This window comes from Somniosus microcephalus, chromosome 3 (assembly GCF_052327205.1).
Source record: "Somniosus microcephalus isolate GS21.2 chromosome 3, FLI_Smic_1.0, whole genome shotgun sequence".
Lineage (NCBI taxonomy): Eukaryota > Metazoa > Chordata > Chondrichthyes > Squaliformes > Somniosidae > Somniosus > Somniosus microcephalus.
This window is the reverse complement of record NC_140989.1, coordinates 285,857,329-285,885,093: the sequence shown is the minus strand read 5'-3', so window position 1 is coordinate 285,885,093 and position 27,765 is coordinate 285,857,329. Positions and strand designations below refer to the sequence as shown.

At 48.1% G+C, this 27,765-nt stretch overlaps 1 protein-coding gene across 3 annotated transcripts in view; it reads right to left on the bottom strand.

The window, feature by feature from the left end:
* LOC147122029 (ubiquitin-conjugating enzyme E2 U-like) overlaps positions 1 to 27,765 on the bottom strand; it is a 92,949-nt gene that overhangs the window by 15,663 nt on the left and 49,521 nt on the right. For 2 of the 3 annotated variants that reach the window (XM_085982695.1, XM_085982696.1), the window contains exons 7-10: positions 23,910 to 23,995; positions 21,754 to 21,850; positions 5,210 to 5,328; positions 4,191 to 4,561 (exon numbers count right to left, since the gene is read on the bottom strand). In XM_085982695.1, the coding sequence (XP_085838821.1) occupies positions 4,407 to 4,561; positions 5,210 to 5,328; positions 21,754 to 21,850; positions 23,910 to 23,995 (457 nt within the window). In that variant the 3' untranslated portion in view covers positions 4,191 to 4,406. Of the gene's footprint in view, positions 1 to 4,190; positions 4,562 to 5,209; positions 5,329 to 21,753; positions 21,851 to 23,909; positions 23,996 to 27,765 lie in introns of those variants that run through there. The other variant, XR_015077665.1, reaches the window with a different exon arrangement.

Genomic DNA, 27,765 nt, shown 5'->3' with positions numbered 1-27,765 from the left:
CACAGTCCAAAGATGTGCTGGTTAGGTTGATTGGCTATGATAAATTGACCCTTAGTGTTAGGGGGATTAAATACGTGGGGTTACGGGGATAGGGTGGGATATGTGTTGGTGTAGGGGTTATGGGGATCGGGTGGTATATGTGTCGGTGCAGGCTCGATGGGCCGAAATGGCCTCTATCTGCACTGTGGGGTTTCTGTGATTCTGTAAGTTCTATCTTTGTATATAGCGATTAATGTCTGCAAGTTCAAGAATATTAGAGATATCACAGAGTTGGATATTGGTTATCTAAGAGCAAGGCAAAGGATAATCAATGGCTTTTTGTTTTCAGAGTGATTGCTGCCAACGAACCGGAAGTTACTGAAAGCTACTGGAAACTGTGCAGAAGCATTCTGCGCATAAACGTCAGGTTCCAAATAAGAAAAAGTAACGTTCACCACAACAGACAGAGGACCTGATAGCAAAAATAAAACTCTCAGAATCTGACATCTTACTATCACCTTCAAGTTACATTTCCTCATTAAATTGTACTGGAGGTTTTAGCAGTTCATTCTGATGAATTAATCTCACCGCTGCCACTCTCTCTTTTCTCGCGTTCCTTCTCCGCCCTCCCTCTCGTTTTCCTCCCCAGTCTCTTTGTCTAGCGCTCCTCTCTCTATCTCTCCGTAGTGTCTTTACTCTTTTTCTCAATGATCTTTTTCCCAGCTGATTAAATCCTAACATCCTGTGCCTGCATTCTGTTCACCAGTCGCGTGTTCAAACCACAACAGAGGACCTGATAGCAAGAAACACACTCCGTGAAATTACAATAAAACTTTCACAACCTGACAACATCCTAATATCACCTTCAAGTCACATTACAGACCTCACAATACCTGCAATATCCACACCCTCACCTTTCTCTCTCACCAATCTATGGGAAGTCCGGCGAGAACAACCAAAAAAACACTAGATTGGCACATGCAAATGAAGTGCATCCTTTCTACTGGAGAAAGTCGATGATTTCATGCCTGATGGTGTGTGCTACTGGTTGTCCTGTGCTACCTCCTCTTTCGCTTGGGCATCTTCATCAAGATCAGGTAGAGAAACCCTGGGGACTACTAATCCATGTCCACTATCCTCATCTGTATGCATCGGGGTAGACTTTGGGCAGGCAAGCAGATCAAAGTTACGGCTGGGTCACAGGAAGACAGGAAAAGTAGGCTATTCAACCCCTTGAGCCTGTTCTGCCATTCAATTTGATCATAGCTCAACTCCATTTACCCACATTTGCTCCATTTCCCTTAATACCCTTATCCAACAAAAATCTATCAATCTCAGTTTTGAAAATTTCAATTTCATTTCAACATCAACAGCCTTTTGGGGGAAGAGAGCTCCAGGTTTCCACTTGTGGGAAAAAGTACTTCCTGATTTCACTCCTAAATTGCCTAGCTCTGATTTTAAGATTATGCCCTCTTGTTCTGGATTCCCCTCCAGAGGAAATAGTTCCTTTGTGCCTATCCTATCGAATCCCTTTATTACTTTAAACACCTTGATTAGATCACCCCTCAACCTTCTAAACTCAAGGGAATATAAACCAACCTGTCCTCATAATTTAACCATTTAAGGCCCAATATCATTCTGATAAATCTGTGTTATATCCCTTCCAAGGTTCGGTGCAAGAAACAGAATGCAGCGGAGGAAAACTTTGGTAGCCATTATTTGAAGTGACGTTTCAGCGGAAGGCCCCTCTGTCTCTTTTTCTTTGCTAGTCCACCTTTACACCATCCAAAAATGGGTGGTTTCACTAAGGAAAATCCAGGCTGAAAGGCAAGTATGAGTACATTTTCAGATTTGCCTTTATTATGAAAGGATGGGACAGGTAGATAGAAGTGGACTGTTTCCAGTAATTGAGGGGTCAAAAACAAGGAGTCATAGATACAATATTAAATGTAACAGATTTAGAACAGAAGGCAGGAGAAACTTCTTTATACAGAGTTGTAAAGCTGTGAATTCGCTTCCAGGGTTAGTGGTTGAGGCAGAAACTATTATTTATCAACATGGATTAGATTGGATAGGTGGATGAAGGAAAAGGGACTGTAGGGATTTGGGAACAGGGTGGATAAATGCGATTAGAACTATTTACTCATATGAAGAGTAAATGCCAGCACGGATTAGTTGGGACAAATGGCCTGAGTTGAAACTTTTATGAGGGGAACTTTAACCCCCAAAAATGGGTGGGTTTGGGTCAGGTAGGATGTAAAAATGAAAAAAATCTCAAACCTGAACCCAACCCGCCTTGAACCTGGCCACTTCTGGTTTTAAGGGAGGCAGGACAGGATGGAGTGGGGGGTGGGGGGTGGGGGGACAGGGGGGGGGGGGAAGAGCCAGGCAACCAACCCACTCCCAGGAGGGTTGCTTATTTAAATATTTTAATAAGGCTCTGTGCCTCAGATTTTATCTCCATTTTAAATTTAACTCTGGCCTACTGAGTTTCCCAGGCATGTGGGCCAGGAGAAGCAGGAGTGCATCCTCCCAGCCCACCAAGCTAACCTGCTTCCCTCCCCAAGTTTGTACCTCCCCTGCGATCAGACCTCACCCCCACCCCCCCATGATATCACTGACCCAACCCCCCACGATCGGACCTGAATCCCACGATTGGACCCCCTCCACACGATCACTGGCCCCCCAACCCCCACGATCACCGACATCCCATCTCTGTCCCGATCAGTCTCCGAACCTCCACGATCACCCACCAACCCTACAAGCCACTCTGTACCCACCGCACCCCCTCCTCCCCAAAATCTCTAAGCAGCATGACTTTACCTGCTCCTGGGCTGTGGCCTCAGCTGCAGTGTTCCTTGCCCAACAGGGAGCCAAGCCTGTCAATCAGGCTGGCTTCCAGGCGGGGATCCCGTTTAAAAAAAAACATGCACGCTGTGGGCATGCTGTGGAGTCAAAACTCCACAGCGTTCGTCTAGAACTCCACCTTCCCGCTTGGAAATCCCACCCCAGTTAATATTGGGGCCTATGTATTTCTGAGCCTGAGCCCAATCCCATCGTCATCCGGTATCCACTCACTTTTTGGCAAGGGTCACTAGATACCAATCAACAGTGTGACCCTGGCAGATTTCCTCTCCCTAGTCCCAAGGAACTTAGGCTAACTGTTGTAGCCATACTGCCACCATGGCTAAGATCTGGTAGCTCTGGGATTTGAACTTGGGACATTTCGGGACTGTATGACTGAGTTACATACTGACTCTACAAGTTGAGCCACCAGAATGTGAATTGAAATAGTTTCACTGGAGTGAAGAAGATTGAGGAGAGATATGATTCTGGTCTCTTTCGTTCCATCATTTTTCATAGTATTGGCCCAGAAATTCAGGTCGGGGGCTTCCCGCGGGTGCAAGCCCCGACCTGCACTTACCTTGCGCGCCGGCAGTTGAGCTCTGGGCTCCCGTGGAATTCCGCTCCGGGGCCTGCTCCAACTCCCGGCGCGCTGTGCTTGCGTGTCCCAGGGGCGTAGTTAGTGCGATGCGTCCCCTGGGATCACGTGAGCCATGGGCAGCCAATCAGAGGAGGGAAAAGCCCATTCATAAGATTGACAGGAAGACCTGTCTAAACTTATGAATATACGGGCCCCAAAATAACAGTAAACCTTCAAATAATTTTTTTTTTTTTTTTTTTAAATCACACTTTTTAAATAAACTGTAAATTACATAAAATAACTATTTTAAACAATAATTTAAATTTTTGAAAAAAATAATTTTATAAAAAAACGGGGCTAAAAATAAACTTACCTTGCTTTACAGTATTTAAAAATAATAAACCTGTGGAAAAAATGTTTTAATTTTAATTAATTGACCACTTACCTTTTAAAATGAAGGCCTTACGCCTGGTTTTTACATTTCTAAAATCTAAAGACTTACCCTCACGGAAAAACCTGTAAAAAAAACGTAAGTTCAAAGCGCACGCGCAGACTCCCGCACGCACGCGTTCGACCTCTGAACCCCTTCGTTCAGAGGAACGGAAGTGCCGGTTTCCCGCGCATGCAAGAAACCGGCACTTTCATCGGGTCCACGTGTGAGTACCCCGTGCGTACTCACGCGTTGGGACCCGAACCTGGAGTTGCTTTGAGCACCCTCTGATGGGAAAGTGTCAATGGTCGTGAAAACAAAAGCAAGTAGAAAATATATTCATCAGTGCGAGCATCATTACTTAAAAAAATTGATAATGTTTATTTCACAATCTGGAAATAAATAAAGATAAGCTCCAGGATAGTGATCTTGGAATATTATTCTAGGAACTCAAGAGTTATTGTGGCATTGAAGAGGACTTCATATCTACCAAATTAATGTAATGATTAAAAAGTTAAATTACAGACAGGTTTGGGGTCCGTGAAGGAGTCGAATGTTGGGATTTTTTTTTCCTTAATCATCTTCCAGCTCATCTAAATTGAGTCCAGTTGTCCAGTCAACTAAACCGTCCACTTCCTTGTCCCACAGTTCCTCCTCTTGTGTGCTGGTGTTGGGTCGAATTGACGTGATGTTTATTGCCAGATCCGGGGATACTGAAGTTGAAGCTTCTGCAGTAAAGCAAAATAGCAGAGTGTATTAACGTCTGTATGAAATATAACTGTCCAGAGTTGAATAATCTGACACTCCAAAGCTTTTCACTTGATTATTTGAGAGAGTCTGGGATAAATTTTGGAGTTCTTATTTTAGTTCTTCCTTCTAATTTTTCCCCATCTCTCCTGAAATAATAATTGTAGTTTCACCATCATCTCAACTAAGATTGGATAACTCAGTACAAACTAGGAATTGAACTTTGGGAGATCGTGGTCTGTATGGTTCAGTACCATATTTGGCAATGCATTTACCAATGGCCCCATCAGGGAGCTTACATTCTGTACAGTTGTATTGTCTTTTAAGTTTTACTTGTTGTTACTGACTTCGTTCATGAAAGTAAAAGAGTTCCTGCTCCAAATGTTATCCAGTATCTCCTGCTTTAGGTGTGAGTGCCATTCAGATTGGACTCCGTTATGATGTCCAGTGTGACTGAACAACCTACCAGCAAACCCTTCCAAAAATAAGCTCCCACAAGTAGAAGGGCTAATTGGACAAAATACTGGAGGACTGCCGGCATGAGTCAGTGCCTTCAAAAGAGATGGGGAGAACCTTGTGGAAGGGGTAGGAAATTCATCCCAACACCGAATATTTTCTGACAAACTCACCAGCGGATCTGTCCATAGTGTAACTCTTCTTCATGCGGTTGATTCGCTCCAGTTTCTGGTCCATTGTCACTTGAGGCTTCCTTTCTTTCCCAAATGCTCCATACATAACATCATTGAACCTGCACACAATATGGCACAAAAGCACTCAGACTGTTATCTCATAGCTAGTATATAACTCAAGCTGTTCACTCTCATTATAAATTACTGGCATCTAAGTTCAAATATCTCCTCAGAGGAAACATTTTCTGTTTTGTCAGTGAAAAGCAAGCCACAGGGACAACTGCCATGTTAAGGCACCTGGCTGAAAGGGATAGACTTGAGTAACATATCTGGCAGGTCTGTCTTCAGCCAGTTGTCTTGATTGGTACATTTCTTGCAAAAATACCATTATAACGTTCAGTACTTACTACAGCTTGTTTTGGGACTATTTAGCCTCCATTTATACATTGGTCCTGTGTTTGGAGGCAACACTGTAATATAGATGACAATGTATACATACCTCTGGAGCCAGGAACATAAGAAATAGCAGCAGGAGTAGGAGTAGGCCATTTGCCCCCTCGAGCCTGCTCCACCATTCAATAAGATCATGACCGATCTTCTACCTCAATTCCATTTTCCTGCACTATCCCCATGTCCCTTGATTCCCTTAATATCCAAAAATCTATTGATCACGACCTTGAATATACTGAACAACTGAGCCTCCACAGCCCTCTGGTGTAGAGAATTCCACAGATTCACCACCCTCAGTGAAGACATTTCTCCTCATCTCAGTCCTAAATGGCTGACCCCTTATTCTGAGACTGTGACCCCTAGTTCTAGACTCCCCAGCCAGGGGAAACATCCTCCCTGCATCTACCCTGTCAAGTCCTGTAAGAATTTTGTATGTTTCAATGAGATCACCGCTTCTTCTAAACTCTAGAGAATAGGAACCTAGTCTGCTCAATCTCTCCTCATAGGACAATTCCCCCCCCACCATCCCAGGAATCAGTCTGGTGAACCTTCGTTGCAGTCGCTCTATGGCAAGTATATTCTTCCTTAGGTAAGGAGACCAAAACTGTACACAGTACTCCAGATGTGGTCTCACCAGGGCCCTATATAATTGCAGTAAGATGTAGGAAACAATACCTCCAAGATGGCTACGTTCCCTGCTTCCATGAGCAATACTGTTTTGGTCTAGTCGCCATGTAGTTTTCATATTGCCATCCTGTAAAAACCATCGTCGGACACCGGACGGAATTTGCGGGCACAATGGCAAAGCCAAGCACGCAACCTTAGAAAAGCTGCGCATGCGCAAATCTTGCACTTGTGGAATTGTTTTAATGTTGCTGCCAGACTCTGAATTCCCCTCACCCCTTCTAGCAGTGTAAAACAGTGCAAATTCAGAACGCAGAAAGTGGTTCAGCAATATAAATGAGGCGTCACAGGTAGTTGTGCCTGCTGAAGAGAGATGGGAACAGAAAGCAAGAAACACACACACAGAAAGAGATAGAGTAATACAGAACAGTAGAGAGGATCGAGAAACTGAAAGGGGGACACAGTGAGACAAACAGGCAGAAAAAGGGGAAAGAAACAGACACGAAGCTGTAGCAGATGCAAATGAAGATCGGGAACTGTGAAAGGTAGTTACACAGAAGGGAAGACACGGAGGAGATGGAAGAGAAAGTTAGACAGAGTAAACAAAGACAGAACCATAGCAAAGCGCTGCTCTACAGTCCTAGTTGATTATACACATTCTCTGCCTTCCATCAAAGCTACTTTAGCATAGGCAGTAGATGTAGCAATGTAATGTCTGGGAACTTTTGAAGAAGCAACATCATAGCAGATGACAAACATCTTTTCAAAACAGCTACCATAACATCTGAGGAAGCAGAAAAAGAAATTTGTACACCAGTGCAAATTTTACAGTACTCTGCTTTTATTTATTTGTAACTAGCTGAAGTGACCGGCGGTGCCGAGACTTTTTCGAGGGCATGTTGTTGTTGGAAGAGAGAGAGAAAGCGACTTGGGGGGGGGGGGGGGGGGGGGGGGGGGAGGGCGGGGGGGGAGGGGGGAAGAGAAGGGGGGAGGGGAAGGGAAGGGGGGGAAGGGAAGGGGGGGAGGGGGGAAGAGAAGGGGGGAGGGGAAGGGGGGGAAGGGGGGAGGGGGCGCGGGGGGGAGGGAGGGGAGGGAGGGCGGGGGCCCCCCCGAGGGTCACGGCCCCCCCCGAGGGTCGCAGCAACCCCCCGAGGGTCGCGGCCCCCCCCCCCGAGGGTCGCGGCCCCCCCCCCCGAGGGTCGCGGCCCCCATCCCCCGAGGGTCGCGGCCCCCATCCCGAGGGTTTCCCCCCCCACCCCCCCCCCGAGGGTCACGCTCCCCCCCCCCCCCGAGGGTCGCGGCCCCCGCACGAGGGTCGCGGCCCCCCCCCCCCGAGGGTCGCGGCCCCCCCCCCCCGAGGGTCGCGGGCCCCCCCGAGGTGAAGACCGCCGATTGCGGCTGTGCGAGACGGCCGGGGGGCCGGTTGCCAGGGTGACGCTTGACGCTCAGCAAGCCCCGCCCCCCGGCCGAGCCAGAGAGAGACGCCGCGTCTCAGCTCCTGCTGCGCGTGCACCCTAGCGGCGCTGGGCTGAGGCTCGGCCCTCCAGCCTTCGAGTGGGGCCGGGAGGTGCCTAGCTCGGGCGTGGGTGCGAAGGAGAAGCCGAGGCTTCGAGGCCTACCTGGAAAAACGGGGAAAGGTAGGAAAATTAATGAGATTAGATAAGTTAATTCGTTTCTAAATTATTTTTTTTTAAAAGAATATGTGTTTTAAAAGCAACGTTTTTTTTTTAAAGACGCAGAAAGCGGGAAAAAGAAAGGAAAAGTTTGGAATCAAGATGGCGGCGACTCACCTCGGTTCAGAACGATAAGGCCCAGCCACACACGCACCGATTGGCCCGGCGGCACACGCCAGCAACCCGGCGTACGATTGGTCGAGCTCGAGGTCACTCTGTCGCTAATGAGCGGATAATGAGATGCTAATGAGCGGAACGTTGAAGGTTTTTGGGATACCGCAGGCGCGATTTTAGCCCCGGCCGAAACGTCAATACGCTTAAAACCGTCTCGGAAGCGTAAGCTTTCTTTGGAGGTAACGCGCGCGTAGGTATGCCCTGTAACTTTCGAGCGCATACCCGACAGACGCACACGCGATGACAGACAGAATGACAGAATGACAGACAGACAGATCGACCGATTTATATATATAGACTAGCTGAAGTGCCTGGCAGTGCCGAGGCTTTTTCGAGGGCATGTTGTTGTTGGAAGAGAGAGAGAGAGCGACTGGGGGGAAGAGAGAGAGAGACTGGGGGGGAAGAGAGAGCGCGCGGGTGGGGGGAAGAGAGGGCGGGGGGGAGGGCGATGGGGGAAGGGAGGGCGGGGGGGAAGGGAGGGGGGGAAGGGAGGGGGGAGGGAGGGAGGGCGGGGGGGAAGGGAGGGAAGGGAGGGCGGGGGGGAAGGGAGGGAAGGGAGGGCGGGGGGGGAAAGGAGGGCGGGGGGGAAGGGAAGGGGGGAAGGGAAGGGGGGGGAGAGGGGGGGAGGGGGAAGGGGGGGAGGGAGGGGCGGGGGCCCCCCCCCCCCGAGGGTCGCGGCCCCCCCCCCCCCCCCGAGGTGAAGACCGCCGATTGCAGCTGTGCGAGATGGCCGGGGGGGCCGCTTGCCAGGGTGATGCTTGGCGGCCCCCCCCCCCCCGAGGGTCACGGCCCCCCCCCGTGGATCGCGCCCCCCCCCCCCTGAGGGTCACAGCCCCCGCCGAGGGTCGCGCCCCCCCCCCCCCGAGGGTCGCGCCCCCCCCCCCCCCCCAGGTGAAGACCGCCGATTGCGGCTGTGCAAGACGGCCGGGGGGCCGGTTGCCAGGGTGACGCTTGACGCTCAGCAAGCCCCGCCCCCCGGCCGAGCCAGAGAGAGACGCCGCGTCTCAGCTCCTGCTGCGCGCGCACCCTAGCGGCGCTGGGCTGAGGCTCGGCCCTCCAGCCTTCGAGTGGGGCCGGGAGGTGCCTAGCTCGGGCGTGGGTGCGAAGGAGAAGCCGAGGCTTCGAGGCCTACCTGGAAAAACGGGGAAAGGTAGGAAAATTAATGAGATTAGATAAGTTAATTCGTTTCTAAATCTTTTTTTTTTTAAAAACAATATGGCCTAGAAATTCAGCTGTTTGCGCCAGACGTTAGCGCCAGATTTCCGGCGCTATCCACTTAGCGCCCGGGCACCGCCGGATCTGCGCCTATGCCGAAATTCAGCTGGGCTTTAGCGCCGGCGCAAAGTGTTAGCGCCCGGTCAGCTGCGCGCGCATCTTATGACGTCATTCCGTCGTGCAACGCCGTTTGTGCGCCCCAAACCGGAAATTCAGTGGCGCCCGGCCGATGTTGGCGTGGCGCTACTAAGAACTGTGAAATGGAACTCAACAGAGGCCCTGTGGGATTCGGGGAGCGCTAATTAAAGGGCACATCCACTCACCCATAAAAGCTAGCCATTTCGCTGCAATGACTTGACTGGTTTGGATTTCTGCAGAGAGAGCAAGGCACAGAGATTACTGATTTCGGACACCATAGGAGAGGTCTTTTTGGCTTCTAGCCAGTGCTTTGACATTTGCATCCTTGTGATTTTGCTGGTTGGAACTTTGTAATGGGGGCTGCATGGGGGGCCAACCCTCAGTTGCGACATTTTGTGCGAAGGGCTGGCATACGCTTTGAGACAGGCCCAGGCATGGCTAGACGCAGAGGGGCCATTAGGCGTCGCCAACGTAGGCCTTACCCAGTCAGGCAATACCGGGAGCAGGTCTCATATCTCACCATGACTGCAGCGCATTGTGTTAAGAGGCTGCGCTTCAGAAGGGAGGTGGTTGAAGAGATCTGCCAGCGGCTTCATGCAGATTTGCAGCCACAGCTCATGTCCAGGGCGTCTCTCTCGGTGGAAGTGAAGGTCACGGTGGCTCTCAGCTTTTATGCAAGCGGCTCCTTCCAAGCCGCTGCTGGGGACATCGCGACCATCTCCCAGTTCGCCGCGCATCGCTGCATCCGACAGGTCACCGAAGCACTTTTCGCGAGGAGCCACCAATTCATCTCCTTCCCCATGACCCAACACAAGCAGGAGCAGCGTGCATTCGGATTTGCCAGGATCGCGGCCTTCCCCATGGTGCAGGGCGCCATTGACTGCACGCATGTGGCTATGCGGCCACCTATCCGCAATGCCGAGCAAGACCGCAACCGGAAGGGCTACCATTCCCTAAATGTGCAGCTGGTGTGTGACCACAGGCAGCGCATCCTAGCTGTCAATGCCCGCTTCCCAGGAAGCATCCACGATGCCTTTATCCTGCGACAGACTACTGTGGCTGACATGTTCCAGGCACAGCCTCAACCAAGGGGATGGCTTCTCGGGGACAAGGGCACCCTTTGTGCACATGGCTCATGACCCCGCTCCGCGCGCCCAGGACCCCAGCGGAGCTGGCATACAACGAAAGCCATCAAGCCACAAGGAACCTAATAGAGCAAACGATAGGCGTCCTCAAGCAACGGTTCCGTTGCCTGGATCGTTCGGGCGGGTCTCTTCAGTATTCGCCGGATAGAGTCTCCCAGTTCGTCGTGGTCTGCTGCATGCTCCACAACCTGGCTATCCGCAGGACTCAGGCACTGCCACCTGACATTGGGCCACCACCTCAGGAGGACGAGCAGGAGGACCCTGAGGAGGAGCAGCACCAGGCCAGGAGGGAGCGACAAGGTCCAAGGGCCGTCCGCCGGGGGCTTATTGCTCGACACTTCTAGGCCCCCTGTCAGGGAATGGCCTGGCCCACTGAACGCAGCCGCTTCGCAAGCCCTCAGCCGGTTAACCCAACAACCACTTGAAACATGACACCTGCACATGGTGAATAAATAAACATCTTTATTTGAAAACCTCAGGGCCCTTCCCACATGGAAGAGCAAAACAGAGAAGACCCCCAAAAAACAGTAACAAACTTCTGTCACTCCCAAAACCTGGGGAGGACTAACATAACATCAGCATCCAAATGGCCTCGTCACTGGCCTAACAAAAACAAGCCCCCCCAACAACACAAAGACCCCCATAAAACAAAAACACATAATGCCCCCCAGAACAGAAGCCCCCGCATCACCCAAACCCTCGGTGAACACACTCTATTGGGTGTGGCGAGAGGGCGAGTGTGTGGACAGGCGTCTTTTGCCCCGGCCCGTCCTGCTGCTGCGCCTAAAGCTGGGCCGTGAGGCTGTGCCGAGGCTGGGGGAAGGATCCTCAGGGCGACAAGGCGTCTCGCCAGATGCCCTTGGGGGTCGGCTTACACGAGGGCGGGCCCGGGAGGGGCCGGCTGGTGGCTGCTGCAGCTGTGGGTGGCCCTCTTCAGTGGCTGCAGGAGCTCCTTGCACCGTGGCTGGGGGAGTGGCAGGCTCGCCTGCACCAATGGGTACAAGGTGGGTGATGCCAGGCGCGCGCTGGTCGCCAGACACACGTGCACTCGGGCGGCCTGGCCGGGGAGCAAGCGCGCCAAACTGTGGGTGGCCAGACCGGTGTGCGGCAGCAGGGCGGCGCCTGGCCTGGCGACGCCTCCCCGCCAGTGCGAGGGTCGCAGAAGTCAGTGCCCCAACTGCGCCGGCATGTCCCCGCATCTGCAGTCCCATTGTCTGGACAGCACCTCTCAGCTGGCGACTGGCGTGCTGCGCTGCCTCGAGTTGCTCGACCCCCCTCTCATGCGCTGCCACAAGGAGCTCCACCCCCCTGGCGTGCGCTGCAGCGAAAACCTCGAGGCCCCTGGCCTGGGCTTGGCCGAAAGCCACCACACTTTGAGAGAGGCTTTCGATGGCCTGAGGCATCTGTGCCAGCACCTCCATGATTTCCACGTGGCGGCGCTCCGACGCCGCCGACATCTCGTCCAGGAGGCGCACCTCCTGGGCGACGTCCGAGTCCGGACTGGAGGGCGCCTCCACCCTCTGGCCAGAAGGCTGGCGTGCCGCCGGAGCGCTGCCGCATGCGGCCACGCCACTGACACCAGGTTCTGCCCTCCCCTCCACCGCCTCCCCCCTCTGGGCAGAAGGGTCGCGTGCCGCCGGAGCCTTGCCGCGGGCGTCCATGCCACTGGGACCAGGTTCGGGGCTCCCCTCCCCCGCCTCCCCCTGGCTCTCCGGCACGCCAGACGTATCCCCTTCATTGGCATGTCCTGGAGCGGAGGAGGGTTCCCCCGAGGTGGCGCCTTCCTGCTGCTCCTCCACGTCCTCCTCCTCCGAGGGCCTGGCTGTGTGGGCTTCAGGGAGCACCTCCTCACCAGCTGAAAGCAGGAAGGCACAAGTGTAGCTTTAGAGTGAGGACAGGCCGACAGCGAGGGAGGCCGCACTGGTGCATTATGCGCATTTATCGGCCACTGGGGAAGGATGTAGATCTGATGCGCGAGGGCAAGGATAGAGGTGCAGCCGGTCCTGTCCTTACCAGTGGGCTCCAGTATAGGGTCGGCGTCGCCGATCGCCACAGGCCCAATCACCGGGTGCCGCAGCAGTCGGGCCACCCTCTCTTCCAGAGGCGTCAGCTCCTGGAACTCGCGAGGGCCTCCACCAGTGACACGGAGGCTCCTGGCGTTCCTCGCCAGCTTGGCCTGCAAGAGAAAGGAGGGCGTCTAAGTACAGTGTGGTGCCCTGTAGCTGTGTGTGAGGCCTGCCATGGTGGAATAGCTTGCACAGTGTGGTGCCCTGTAGCTGTGTGTGAGGCCTGCCATGGTGGAATAGCTTGCACAGTGTGGTGCCCTGTAGCTGTGTGTGAGGCCTGCCATGGTGGAATAGCTTGCACAGTGTGGTGCCCTGTAGCTCTGTGTGAGGCCTCCCATGGTGGAATAGCTGGCACAGTGTGGTGCCCTGTAGCTCTGTGTGAGGCCTCCCATGGTGGAATAGCTTGCACAGTGTGGTAAGTGCAGAAAGAGCTCTTGATTAACATGCAAGTGCCATTGCAGCGGCAGCAGGGCTGGCCATTAGACCTTGGATGTCCCTTTGGCCCTAATGGGAGGTGCACATGCAAGGATGAGGGGGACATTGGAAAGGGTACTCACCTTGACCAGCCGACATAGGTTGTTGTATTTCTTGCGGCACTGGTCCGCACTCCTGGGAACATCTGAGCTGGAGGAGACCCTCCGGGCAATTTTGGTCCAGGCCTCCCTGAACTGGCTCCTGGGAGCCTTCCTGCCACTAGCCGGGCAAACGACCCACCTTCTTTTGCGCACCCCATGAAGGAGCACACCCAGCGCATGCTCAGAGAAGCGTTCGGCTCTTTCACGGGCCCTCTCCATGTCCTCCAGGCGTTGATATGCCACACAACCACTCCTGAGGCCTAGTTGCAGGGCTACAGCATGCAGGGCGTGGCTGCAGTCAAAGTTGACCCTTCCCCCTTTAAGAGCTGGCCGGCGTCAGGGTGTCTGCTGACACTCACCACATGATCGCACCTGCGCTGCGCCCGGAATCGGCGTTATTAGGCTGCATCGCCGGATTAGCGCCTGAACACAGGGTTCCAACGCCTTGTGCAGCGCTCGGCCAAAAAGTTGGCCAAATCTACTGAATTTCGGCGAGCTCGCCTGCACTTTCCGGCGGGCGCTAAATTTGACGAGCGCCCGACTTTAGCGCCGCAATAGCGTCAGAACTGAATTTCTAGGCCTATGTGTTTTAAAAGCAACGTTTTTTTTTTAAAGACGCAGAAAGCGGGAAAAAGAAAGGAAAAGTTTGGAATCAAGATGACGGCGACTCACCTCGGTTCAGAACGATAAGGCCCGGCCACACACGCACCGATTGGCCCGACGGCACACGCCAGCAACCCGGCGTACGATTGGTCGAGCTCGAGGTCACTCTGTCGCTAATGAGCGGATAATGAGATGCTAATGAGCGGAACGTTGAAGGTTTTTGGGATACCGCGGGTGGGATTTTAGCCCGGCCGAAACGTAAATACGCTTAAAACCGTCTCGGAAGCGTAAGCTTTCTTTGGAGGTAACGCGCGCGTAGGTACACCCTGTAACTTTCGAGCGCATAGCCCGACAGACGCACAGGCGATGACAGACAGAATGACAGACAGATGTACCGATTTATATATATAGATATTAATATTTGAATTTGAAAACCCAATTTCATCTAAGTAAGCTTCTCGTGCACAATGTCTGCTGATCACTGTGTAACCATTTCTTGTGGACTTGTAACAACATCAGCGGCATAAAAATGTTAATTTCTGTCCCACTCTCCTGATGGCACAATTAGTAAATGCACCGTCGTCCCGAAATTCTGGGGTTGAGGAGGGTGGAGAGGGTGGATTGCCCACCAGTTGCGGGGGGGGGGTGCACACAAAATTCTGGGGTTGAGGAGGGTGGATTGCCCACCAGTTGGGTGGGGGGGCGGGGGGGGGGACACAAAATTCTGGGCAGGGGAGCAGACAAGTCTTCAACCCGCCCTATACGTCAAGGGGGCATGTTGAGGGCGTTCCCAGCAATTCCGTCTATTATGCCCATGTAAAGCCGAACGGAAATCTTGACAGAGGGTGTCAATTACCTTTTTAAAGATTAGTAAACTTAAATTATGTTCCTTCTTACTACTTTTCTTTCCTTCCCGGCTGTCAGATGGGCGATTCTGAAATACATGGGTCGCTCACCCCAGTTATGTTGATGATCCTGTCTCCGGGAATAGGGACAAGGTCTGTGTCTATCTGCATCTGCATCCATCCTTATGGGCGGCAGGGAGTTCTGTTCTGCCACAGTACCAGCAACCGAGAGGGACGTCGAGAATTTTGGGCTTGTGTAATGTGTTACAGAGTTATACAGGCCAGGACGGTCCCAGGCTTAACCAATGGTTTGTGCTATGCAGGAAAAAAGCAGTCATGGTCTTGTTCCTGATCATTATCCAGTAAGTCCTGCTGGAAATACATAGGATTGGAACAGAAGACAGCATTGGACTTGGCTTTGTTGCTTCCCATGGTTCAATGGCCAACTACACTTATTGCCACATATAAAACTTGATTTTATTTTTAGAAAATACTCTAGTAAAATATTTCTTCCTCCTTAATTACTTATCTTTCCACTTTACATATAACATGCATTATTACCTACTGAGGAGGTGGGGAGTGCCAGGGCTCCTGATCTCCGTCCTCTGTTTACTTGGCTATTGAACTGACCATTAGGAGATCCTGGAAGAAGACCTATAATAACACACTTGCTGATGTTCCTTACCTCCAGTTACCCTAGTGAAATCCCACAGTATAGGGAGTTACAAGTGACTCAGGGGTTTGCTAAAACACCGTGCCGTGCAAGGAAGCCTGTCCCTTCAGGCTCTTAGCCTTGCAAGCTTCACCCTACATAAGTTCTATGGCAAGTAAGACACAGAATATGTGCTTTCATTCATTTTCAGCTGCTTTGCTGATGGATTTGGTTAGTCTTTCTAATTGGTTACTATATTTAGGTCTTTCAGCGCTTTTTCCCCTGTCAGACACAGACTGGGAGGCTATATCATTATTTCACAGCACCACTTGTTTTATATAGAGATATGTTTATTCCTAATTCCAGAGAAGGCTTATTTAAAATCCAATAGTATGACTTTATGTACCATTACCATATTATTGTAAACTCATCAACCCTTTACCTATACTAATTAGGTTTTCTAAGTGGGTGTTGGCTGTAAACCAGAGCTTCCCAATTAAATTCATTCACAGTCACTGATTTAATACCCTCTTCATAAGGAAACTTGCCACTGTTTCCTTATTTAAAAGGTCCTTACAATATCTACAAACAGAGATACTGTATTTGGGATTTACCCTCAAGTACTATTTTGGTTTGAGTTTCTTTCAAGTCTGATACAGAAGTATAAGTTGCTGGTCTGAATCCTCATCAATTCAATGTATGGCTGATGCTCTTATTCTTTACCGGGTCTGCAGTCCTTTATTTTCATCTAATACATAATGATTGTGTTATAAAATATATTGAATGTTTTATATTGTGGCGGTACCACCGGTTATCCCTTACATATAGATATATACATAATTCCCTTTAACTTACCTAACTGTATGTACTTAACTTACTTATGTATGTATAACTTACCTGTTGGGCCGTTGCCCCGTTAAGAGGCAACCTAATGCGCTGACGTCACGCATCACATGACGCACGCGCGCCGGCCCGACTCGGTCTTCCAAGACGGCTGCCGGCAAAGCCCGGCCTACCGCGACTTCGGCCGCATCGGCCAGCCGACGGGAGCGACGATCTTCCGCCCCCACGGCAAGCACCGGCACAGTCCGGCCTCGCAACCTTGGCCTCAACAGCCAGCCTCCGTACCGGGAGACGCAATGACGCGGTCACGTGACGCCCCAAGTGCGGGAAACGCGACCGAGCGTGATGACATCATCATGCTCTCCACAGGACTGCGAACTCAGTCCTCGTAGAGTCCCCGCTGGGACAAGACCTATACCACGGTGCTCCTAGTCAACCATCTTACCTGCCATCTTACCTGATGTAATTAGTCTGTTCCTGTAAATAAACAACTTGTTAATAGTTCGTCGAAGTCCAACTCTCTTATTTAGTGGCGATCTACACGAACCGCTACAATATACTATATATTGACTAAGTATAATGTATTGACAATTATTTAATACATACTAGCAATTATCCAACCAGTCAATTATCCATGGTTTTGCTCAAAAAATGTTTCTTTCTTCCTTTAACGGTATCTCTGATGGCTATAACATCTTTAATGTAGTAAAAGACCCAAGGTGCTTCACAGGAGTATAATCGGACAGAAATCGACACTGAGCCAAAGAAGGAGACATTAGGACAGGTGACCAAAAGTTTGGTCCTAGAGGTAGGTTTTAAGGAGCACCTTGTAGGAGAGAGAGGTAGAGAGGTTTACAGAGGTAATTCCAGAGCTTAAGGCCTAGTCGGCTGAAGGCACAGCTGCCAATGGTGGTGTAAAGGCAATGGTGGATGCGTAAGAGGTCAGAGTTGGAGGAACACAGAGTTTTTGGAGGTTTGTAGGGCTGGAGGAGGTTACAAACATAGGGCGGGGCGAGGCCATGGAGGGATTTGAACACAAGAATGAGAATTTTTAAATCATGGCTTTAGTGGATCGGGAACCAATGCGGGTCAGTGAGCTCAATAATTTGTCTTCCTCTTTTTTGGCTCTATTTCTCACAATTAATTTTTCTCATTCTCTCTCACGCTGGAGAGTCTCCTACCAACTCAGCTATCAAGGAGCTTGTACTTTTATTTTTGCTCTTCTATGGGAAATAAATGTCCTTTGGCATCAACTAAGCGCCCTTTCTTGTTCCTGCAAGATAAACTGTCTGAACTGCCATCTCCCCTACTCATCATGGCCAAGGGTACTGTTTTCTTATTGTATCTTCCACTTCCCATTTTATATCAAAATAATCACAACCACTAATTAGATTGGATGCATTCCTGGAGGTTTAACCATGTGATATTTGATCACACACTTTTGATCATGTGACAGGTTCATAATTCAGTAGAGAACCAAGTTGAATACAACAAGTACAGACAACAACTGAAAAAGGAAATAACAGGGGGAGAGAGTGTATGAGAATAGATTAGTGGGTAACATAAAAAGGGAACCTTTTATAAACATATAAATAGTAAAAGGGTAGTCAAAGAAAGGGTGGAGTTGAATAGGGACCAAAAGGGAGATCTTCTTGTGGAGGCAGAGGGCATGCCTGAGGTACTAAATGAGTATTTTGCATCTGTCTTCACTGAAGATTATATTGCCAATGTCACAGTAAAGGAGGAGGTAGTAGAGAAATTCAATAGGATAAAAATAGATAGAGGATGGGGTCGATTTTCCCGAAGCTGTCGGGAAGAAGGCGGGACTACAACTTTCGGGTTTTAGACCCACCTACTTCGACGTCCGGCCAATCCGCGCGATTTTCCCTTGATTGACCTTGTTGAGCCCGCCCAGCTGTGAAACACTGACAGTCCGAGTTCTAACATGAGTCCTTCTGCGCAGACTCAGTTAGAACTCACACCGGCACTCAAAGCTGAAGGCTGTCACTTTTCACAGATCGCAGCCGTTCAGCTTTAAGTTCCGGCTGAGTGATGGGCTCCCGACGGCTACAGGAAGAAAGGCTGTTAAGGTAAGTACAGGTAAGTAAAAGTTCTTTACACACTTTAGACACACCAAACACACTTACCTTTGCACTCATGCACCCATCACTCACCTGAACACCGACATCGCGACCCCTCCAACTCCTTCAACCCGACGGCCCGCCTGCTCTAACCTGGCGTGGTTTGGAGCCGTCGGGAATCCCACACGAAACCCCTCAAAATAGGAATTAGGCTAAAAACTGCCTGTTAACTACCTGTTAACAGGCAGTTAATTGGCACTAATCCCTTCCCGCCTGGTTTCGGCGGGTCCCATTGTGGGGCGGGTACCCGCCGCCTCTGAAAGGTGCGTGGAGCGGGGTTTTGGGCGGGATGGTGTCGGGACCCCCGAATTCGGGATTCCCCCCCCCCCGCCACATGCCTGAAACCCTGCCTGACGGCTCCACGAAAATCGACCCCGATGTATCTAAAAGGTTGACAGCGCTCAAAGTAGAAAAGTCACCAGCCCGGATGGGATGCATCCTAGGTTGCTGAGGGAAATAAGGGTGAAGATAGCAGAGGCTCTGGCCACAATCTTCCAATCCTCCTTAGATATGGGAGTGGTGCCAGAGAACTGGACGATCCTGCACTTTTATTTTGATCCCTCAATCTATTCCTTAATTATGCAGCATGCAGTGATAATCCTAGATAGTTTGGCGAGATTGCATTGCAGGGCCTCATCGGAGTGGTCTAAACAGTGGAAGCACTGCTTCAGCATGCCTATCGTGCTCTCCACTGTGCCTTGGGTGGTGGTATAGGCCTTATTATAGTGGTGATGGAAGTCTTGTGCCTAATTTGCCATAGCTTGATGGCAGTTTACATGATCCTACCAGTAGGACAGGGCCTGGGAAAATAAGATTGTCTGTATTGTTCTACAATGCATACTTTTTTTCTTAACTGAGAAACCAGGTGAAGGGCCAAGGTCCTTAGTCAAGGGCACCAACTAGGTTGAATAGAGTAGAAAAGAGGAGGTAAACCAGAAAGTATTGATTATGGAATGCTAAGCTTGGGTTTTAAGAGCCTGAGGAATGCAAGAGAAAAGACTGAAGGAATAAGGAGTTTTTCGGTCCTGGAAATGAATGTGCTAGAGTAGTAAAATGTGATGAGTTTGATTTAAAAATGGTGAAGTTCCAGGTAGGAGGAAGAAAACATAGGTTAGTGCCGTTGTAGCTTGGGACAAACGAGATAGGAAAGCACAGAGCCACCAACCATAATAGAAGTGATAGAGAGAGAGAGAGAGACAGAGACAAGAAAGGTTGTGATAGAGACAGAAATTAGAGGCTAGAAGGGATAGAGGAATCATCCATCAGATAACAAGCTTTTTCTTCTACCCTGTGCAGGAGTGTGATTGAGGAAAGAAGATGTTTGGCACGAAAGAAATTATTGAGCTTTAGCAATAGCGATCTGGGAGTTCCATTTGAGAACAGAAGAGGTAGTGAGTCCAAGAACATCAACTCAGATTGGAGCCATCAAAAGTAAGAGATGATAATTTTTGACTGGACTTGAGAGGCATGAAGAAATCTGACTTCCTCAGAGGTTCTGCTAGGCCCCTGCCATAATTCCAGAGAAATTCCACCAGAAAACAGCAGGGACTCGGTTGTACTGCGACTCCATCAATTCCAGGATTTTTTAATCAGCCGTTTAAGGGATGGATGATGAGTGGAGGAGATGATTGATATGGAAAGAGAGCAGATAAAGTACTATATAAATGCAACTCCTTCCTACTTTTCTGTAAGTGTTATTTTTGGCTGTATCTACTGACCTAAATAAGGAAGGAAAATGGTAGCTGAAAGCAGTTTGTAGAAATTATTTTAATGATTTAATTGGTTAATTTGTGGTGGAATATTTACTATTATGCAAGACATTATATAAATACACCCAACATATGAGGGCAGATAAAGCGGTCTTGGTGCAGTGCCACCAGGAAAGAAGCTCTGCATGCCCCTGCACCCAAATGAACTGGCCTCACACGATAATGTGAGATTAGTTTATTTAAATATTTTTGTCATACTCCTGTCATGACGCACTGAGTGTGCCATGTGAGTCAGGGACATAGGGCAGGATTTTCATTGGGCGTGGAGGCGGGATTGGAGGCGGTGGGGGGTTAAAATCTTGAAATCGGGGGGGCACGAACCCATCCCGCCCCCATGCCAGTTTCAAAGGAGGCAGATACCCGACCTGTGCTGGGAGCTGCCTCCCCGAGGCGGGAAGGGGATTAGTGCCAATTAACTGCCTGTTAACAGGTAGTTAACAGGCAGTTTTTAGCCGAATCCCTATTTTTATTCCTGAAGTGTGGGATTCCCGACGGCTCCAAACCACGCCAAGTTAGCGAGGCGGACCGTCGGGCTGAAGGGCTTGGAGGGTTCCAGATGTCCGTTGTTCAGGTGAGTGATGGGTGCATGAGTGCAGAGGTAAGTGTGTTTGGTGTGTGTATAAAGTGTTTAAAGAAGTTTTACTTACCTTTACAGCCTTCCTTCCTTCAGGTCTCAGGAGTCCCTCATCTCACCGGCACAGAAAGCAGAATGGCTGCGAGCTATCAAAAGTTGCAGCATTCAGCTCTCTGTTCTGGAGAGATCTCTTAATCAGCCTGAGAGGAAGTTGGAGTATAGATTGTCCGTATTTGACAGCTTCAAAGAGCTGTCAAACGCTGATATTTCATCTGTCAAAAGCTCTTGACAGATGAAATGTCAATCTGTGACCTCACCTGTTGCCGGGTGGCCCTTAATTGGCCTGCTGAGCCCACTGGGCGGGCTCAACAAGGTCAATCAAGTGAAAATCGCGTGTGTTGGCCACAACTCGATGGAGGCGGGACTACAACCCCAAAAGTTGTAGTCCCACCTCCTACACGCCTCCAGTATTAAAATCCAGCCCATAATGTCTAGTAACAGCACCCAGTGAAGGGCTGCTGGATACCCCACCAGTCGTGCTGTTTTTTCCCCAAAGACAGCGGAGCCGAATCCGCCCTCCTCCCACAGGAGCAGGAAGGAAAGGTGGCCCTATGTCAAGAAGAGAACCACTCGGCAGCAATTTTTTTCCCCTTTCAGTTGGGCCTTCTTTGAAGCATCCATTCTAAACAGATGTTGAGCAACTGGAGTACTGCTCAGGCATTCCAACCATATTATAAGGAGGCCCCTATTTTGCATCTGATTTGGGGCTTTTATGAGACAGGCAGACAGTTGTTGCACAGGCTCCGAGCACTTTTAGTGTTTCCTGCTTTCACTGCCCCACTCTCAAAACAATGGGTGTGAAGTAGCCTTCAGGTTGACGACGTTCTCAATGACATGGGGCCCCTGCAGCTGAAGTACGATAGTGCTGCAGGCAGCATCATCAATCCCATAATATATCTGGCTTTTTATTATATAATACTGGCAGCCTAAATAACCTCCTGTAAGTGTGTACCTGTACGGTCAGGTGTTAAGTCATTGAACTCAGATGAATACGCACTCTTTATTCTGTACTTCAATTTCTTTTTGCAACTCCTCTTTTCCCAGTCCATAATACAGTGCTTGAAGATTTGGATAGGGCACTGGTGGTTCCAACACTGAAACATAGGTGCAAATAAAATCACTGATTTGTTTCGTCTGTACAGATTTTACTTTAATAGTTTAATAAACACTAGCATATCTCCAATGGCATTGCTCACTGCATGTCACATGATCACAAGATAATAAGGAAAGCCATTCAGCCCATCATAATTCATCAATCCAGAAAAACCATAAACTATTACAGAATCTAATTGTTTCTTAAATGATTCCAGAGTTTTCACCTCCACTACACTATCTGAAGTAAAATAGGTAATGGCTGAAGAGACTGGGGCCATTTTATTGTCCCCATCAATGCATTGACTGAGATCAGCTTGCTCAGCATTGACTGAGGTTGGAACCCCTGCTACACTCTACCTTGTGGAGATTACAGCGAGGAGCCACAGCTGTAGGGATCACAGGTTGGAGAATCAGAGCTGTAATGCTGTAGCCATTTCTCTTTAAGAGCAGCTTCCCCAATGGGTACACAAGAGCGTGGAATTTAATCTAATGTAACATAAAAAAAAGTAGGCATTTTGGAAAGTTGATAAGACCTTTCAATGTTCGATAAATTAAAATTGTATAACATAACTTCTTTGTCTGCCTTCCCTTTTCAGTACAAAACTCCTTTGTTTCTGCCAGGCCTATCAGTTTGTTTTCATTTGTGCTTGTTCCATTTTGCATTGTTGATAATCCAGATACCAATAAGCTCCTGTGATCTATTACAAGGAATTAATATAATATGGATAAATCACTGTCAGAATAGATCCCAACTAATGAGTTCTGTTTTGGTCTGGATTTTCTTTCATAGGACTACCAGACACCAAAACATGTGTATGTAAAATAAAATTTTAAAGGTCCACAATATCTCCTCTCACTTGCCCCAACACAATGGTGCACCACTCTGCTCTCAGCAGATGTCAGTCTTCTAACTTGATGGGAGAGAGATCAATGGGCTGTGAATGGTCTAGAAGTGTGGTGTGTTTTCAGTATAAACTAGTTATTGAAAAATCACAGGCAGTGTGCCATATAGCTATCAGATTGACTCATTAAGTAAATGCCCTTTTCTAGGACTCTCATGGGTCCATCAGAATCACGTAACTGTTGCCAAGTCTACTAGGGTGTTCCATGGGAAACACAAGTTATATAACAAGTATGACTGACAGAGGTTTGGAACAAACAGGATGTGAAAGAGTCTGAGTATGGGGATAGATGGAGTTGCTGTCAAAACAAATTTATTGGGATTTAGCAGCAAGTACAGTATTTGTGTTTTTTTTTTAAACCACATAACTCAAGTCAGGGGAACTATGACCAATATATAGTGGCAGTGGCATGTCCTTTCTAAGCAAACACCACAACAAGAATAGTGTGTGAGAGAGAAAAACAGCAGAAGACCAATCAAAAAACAGAGCTCCACAGTACGAATTAGAGGAGGAAATAAACAGAGACATGGATAGAAATTGGTACGCGTTACAGCCGTTTTACGCCCAAAAAACAGTGCAATGCATAACAATTTAGCAGTAGGACGGCCTGCGCCCGATCTGCTTAGGGATTGGTCCCACTGTTATATGCATGGGGCCCATTTTTAGGCTTCCCGGCAAGATGCCTAAACCAGGCATTTGGCATCTTGAGTATGTAATTATGGAATGGCTGTTGAAGCACCCCTTTTTAAAATTAGTCAGCGACGAGCGGAACAGGTATTGGTAGGATTCTTCAATGAAAGTTAAGTTATAACTTCTTTTAAAACCTTTCCTGTGGAGCCAAGAGGATCAGGAGTGCTCCTCTGACTCCACAGGCGTTGCAATTGCCCTTCCCCATCGTAGCTCGCCAACCCCCCTTCCGGAACATACTTAGAACTTAGTTTTGCACTGTGTACCCACATCAACTAGAAGCTTGATTTGAATCTGTCCCAAACTCAATACAGATTGGCTCCTTATAAGCAGCAAAGTCTAGGCTGAATTCATGTGCAGACCCTAGATGTATAAATGAAGCATATTAACCCACTACCTTACCCACTCCCATGATACCTTAAAAAAAAAGTGAGTAGAAGAAGGCACCCTAATGGGTGTATTACCGTACTTGAATCTTTGCAGCTCTCTGTTGCTTTCGATGTGGCAATTTCAGTCCATGTCTTGTAATATTCATCAAAAGCGATCCTTTTAATTCTGCAGTGAGGCATAATTATTCATGTTAATTATAAGAAGAGCTTACCCACTCTCATGCATGTACACAAATTGTTAAAATGGTGCATTGAGCTTGCAAAAGGTAACAGGTGAAAGATGAAAGTCTAGCTTGGTACTGTTTTTACTATTGATCAAAAAGTGAGCAATGCTCACAGAACTCCCCCTGTAAAAAAGAGGTCCAAAGGAATCAATCAAAAAAATGGGAACGAGACAGATATAGGCATACGGAGGTTACAGAAAAACAAAAATCTCTTGTTTTCTTTTGATTTTCTCTTTTTTCCCCTTCGCTCCTGAAGGCACTGATTCATGTTAGAGTTAGAGTAAGCCAAGTAGCCATTCTTCAAGTGTGACTCTTGACAGTAAGTGGCAGGTTTTCAGTGGGGAGGGGGCGAGACCAAAGGCACAGTTAAAGAGGAGGAGTGCTAGGAGGCTTTTGAAGGCAGGGAGAGTGGCAGTGGTTTTGGCATTTTCATTAAATTTAAATGTGTTATTATTTATTTATTTATTTGATGTGTACGTGTTTTTTTTGGGTATTCCCATTCATGCTTATGGGCTTTCCATACATACGGAAATGGGATGCCTGGGGTACGTGGGCCTCGACCTGCGGGTACCCGGAGAGACCCAGGACTGTGAATCTCCGTACCTCCCGGACCACCATGTACGCGGGCATTTTATTTGCGGATCGTGGGAAGCCTCCGACCGCTAATTCAGGGCCCTGGTCATTCATTCAATTGCTGTGTGCAGATTGGCTGCCATGCTTGCACGCATCAAGGTCTCACAACAGCAAGTAAAAGAGTGATTATACTTCAAAAGTAATCCATTGATTTTGAATCACTTTGGGACGTCCTGAGGACATGATAAGGTGCTATATAAATGCAAGTTCTTTCTTTTACTCCTTTTTCAAATTTTCTCTGGTGGACCTGTACATCAACCTTTGACAGAGGAGACAGCGCCTTGTTCCCCGGTCCTGGCAGTCCACTTAATTATAGTTTCCAATATTCATAGTTAATGATGCAGCACACCTCTGGGAGTTGAATCATTGAAACTACACTCAAATTTTAGTGCTTAAAGAGTTAACACACACATTCCAAAGAACACTTTCCAATGATTATTCTATTTCCTACAGATCACAACTAACCCCAAGCAACAATTTAGATGGAAGCGGGGAATGCAGAAAGTACCCAAAAGGCCAGCCAGCCCTTAGCATTGGCTGAAATTTGAGATATTTAAGGAAAAGCCATTGAGCGTTAGTTATAACAAACACATGGAGATGCTCTTCAGAGGCTTTTGAAGATGAGATCATATGTTAAGATAACAGTGTACAGATCACACAGGTGTGCAGTTCTGAAAAGGTTAGAGGAATTGATACTGAAATCAAACAAAGTTTAAATAAATACCAGACTCTATTTTAAGTAAACAAAGTTCAGTCAATCTTCCCGCCGTTCAAATGAGGAAAATTTCAGCATATTGCATTCATTCCTTTCAAAAGGGAAGCAGCTAAATATCTAATTAAGAATGGGCCGGATTTTGCTGTAGAAATAATGTCGAGGTTAGCAGCACTCACCGTTATTAAAGTGTAAATCGGACTGTAACTTCCAGCGATTGCACATGCACAGTTAAACACGGAAATCAGGAAGTTACTGTTCAAGTTGACCTGCTCCTCCAGAGGCTCGCCGAGAGACTCGGCATTGAAATACATGGAAGTGCATGAAGTTGCGATACTTACATGACAGATACCCACTAAACTCGCCAGGAAAGGTTAGGGCTTGTCCATTCCAGTGTAAGTAAAAGTTAAAACCATGATAAGTCTTAATTAGTGCCAAACAACCTCTCTGAAAATTAACTTTTACAAGTGTGGAGTTTCATGCCTTTAGATTTTGTTGGAGATGTGAAAAAAAATTGTAAAAATTTCTCTGTCTCTTTTATCTCTCTTAATCACATCTTTCTTTCCTTCTCTTTATTTCACTTTCTCTACCTGATTTGACATTGAATTAAATATTCTAACTTACACTTCCTGGTTCAGACTGTGCGTGTCTCAGTAGTCTTCAATCTGATTGGTTAAGGTGATACACAGTTGCTTACCCTGTTCACACAGGTCACAGATCCCCTATAGAGGGCACTCTGCTGAAAGGGCTTTCTAAGCACAGCAAGTTGCAGTGCAAAATCCCATAGAGTGTCTGTGGGCAATGCAAATGTAATGAACGGCTGGTGCCATACGTTCACCGCTGACCGCAAAATCCGGCCCATTATAGTTGATAGAGCAGCAGAAGGGGTGCTACTGTTGGCCTCCGTCACTCTGGACGAGGGAGGGGAAAACCCTACGCCTGTAATGACTGCTATCCAGTGACCTGTGCTAGATAGGGCGCACATTTGGACATCAGGAGATAAGATAAGATCTGGGTAGGTTGTGATGCCTTTCACAGTCAAATAGCAAGGCAACACTACTGTGTAGATTCAACACATGAAGAATGATCACCTGGTGAGGTAACAGAAGGTTTTTGTGTGAAGGAATAGCCATATTCAGAAAAATACACCATCCTATGAAAGAAAAAGCCTTATTAAAAGCCTTATTAAAACATGACATACTGGGTTTGGAAGCCTTAACAATCAAAAGCTGTAAACAGCATACAGGCTTTTGAGATAAGATGGGTTGTTGATACTGAAATAATAGCCCTATTGAAGCAGCAGGTTGGAGGTTCCTCTAAGTCTGCAACATTGGAAAAAAGACAATGATACACCCAGTTAAATTGTTTTAAACCAACACTTCGGGAAAGAATCACATAAAATTAAAGAAACATATGCCTTCGTAAAAATAACATGAAATGAAACACGGGAGGCACCAGCCATCACATTGTTTTGTGTTGAACTTGGAACACCTAGGAGACACGAAGTCTGTGTTGCAACCAGTTGAGGTGTTCTAAATGCAAAAGATACAAACAGGAGACTTTGATAAAAATGACATCAAATAGAACCACTGCTGTCACATTGTTTTTATGATAAGCTTTGAACACCTAAAGGAGGAAACATAATTCTTAATGCTACAGCTGAAGTGACTGTAATAGAAGGAGTCAACAGAAAAATGACTAGAGATAATTAGCTTACATCAGCAGAAAAGTTCAAAGGATATATACCACTGAAAAAAGGGTATAAATATAGAACTTTCAAATGGGAAGATAGATTTGCTGAAAGGGGCAAAGCGATTCTCAGGCTTCAGAGGCAGGCTCTGTAAGTTTTCAACTCTGAGTCTCGGGGATCAAAAGGTATTTGATTTTGGTGGATATCCTGGAATAAGACTATGGAATGTAAAAATGTAACGAAGTTAAGATTTGAGAATAAGGATCTCTGATAATAGAATTGTAAGTTTTCTATATTTGGAACTGTTAATGTTGCAATTGAATCACCAGCTGTAAGTTACATGTCGGTTCTTTAATAAATCTATATATTTTTTTTTTAGAGTTCTCTCACATAGTACTTCTGTATCAAACTCGCAAACTCAATCTCTGTACACTCTTTGGTGAGGAGTTGCAGAATTCTGGAGGAGTTTTCCGGACCCTAATAATATCCGGAAGGTTACAGTCTAGATAAACTTATTAAAAGTGCTATCTGGAGGACGGTAACATCTTCAGGTCGTTCCTTTCCTTTAGGGAGAGATAGTCTGGACCTTTAGACCCAATTAAGCATCTTTAGGATTCAGCTACCTCCAACTTTAGTTGAAGGTGAACGTCTAGGGAATACGCCTGATCCAGGGTAGC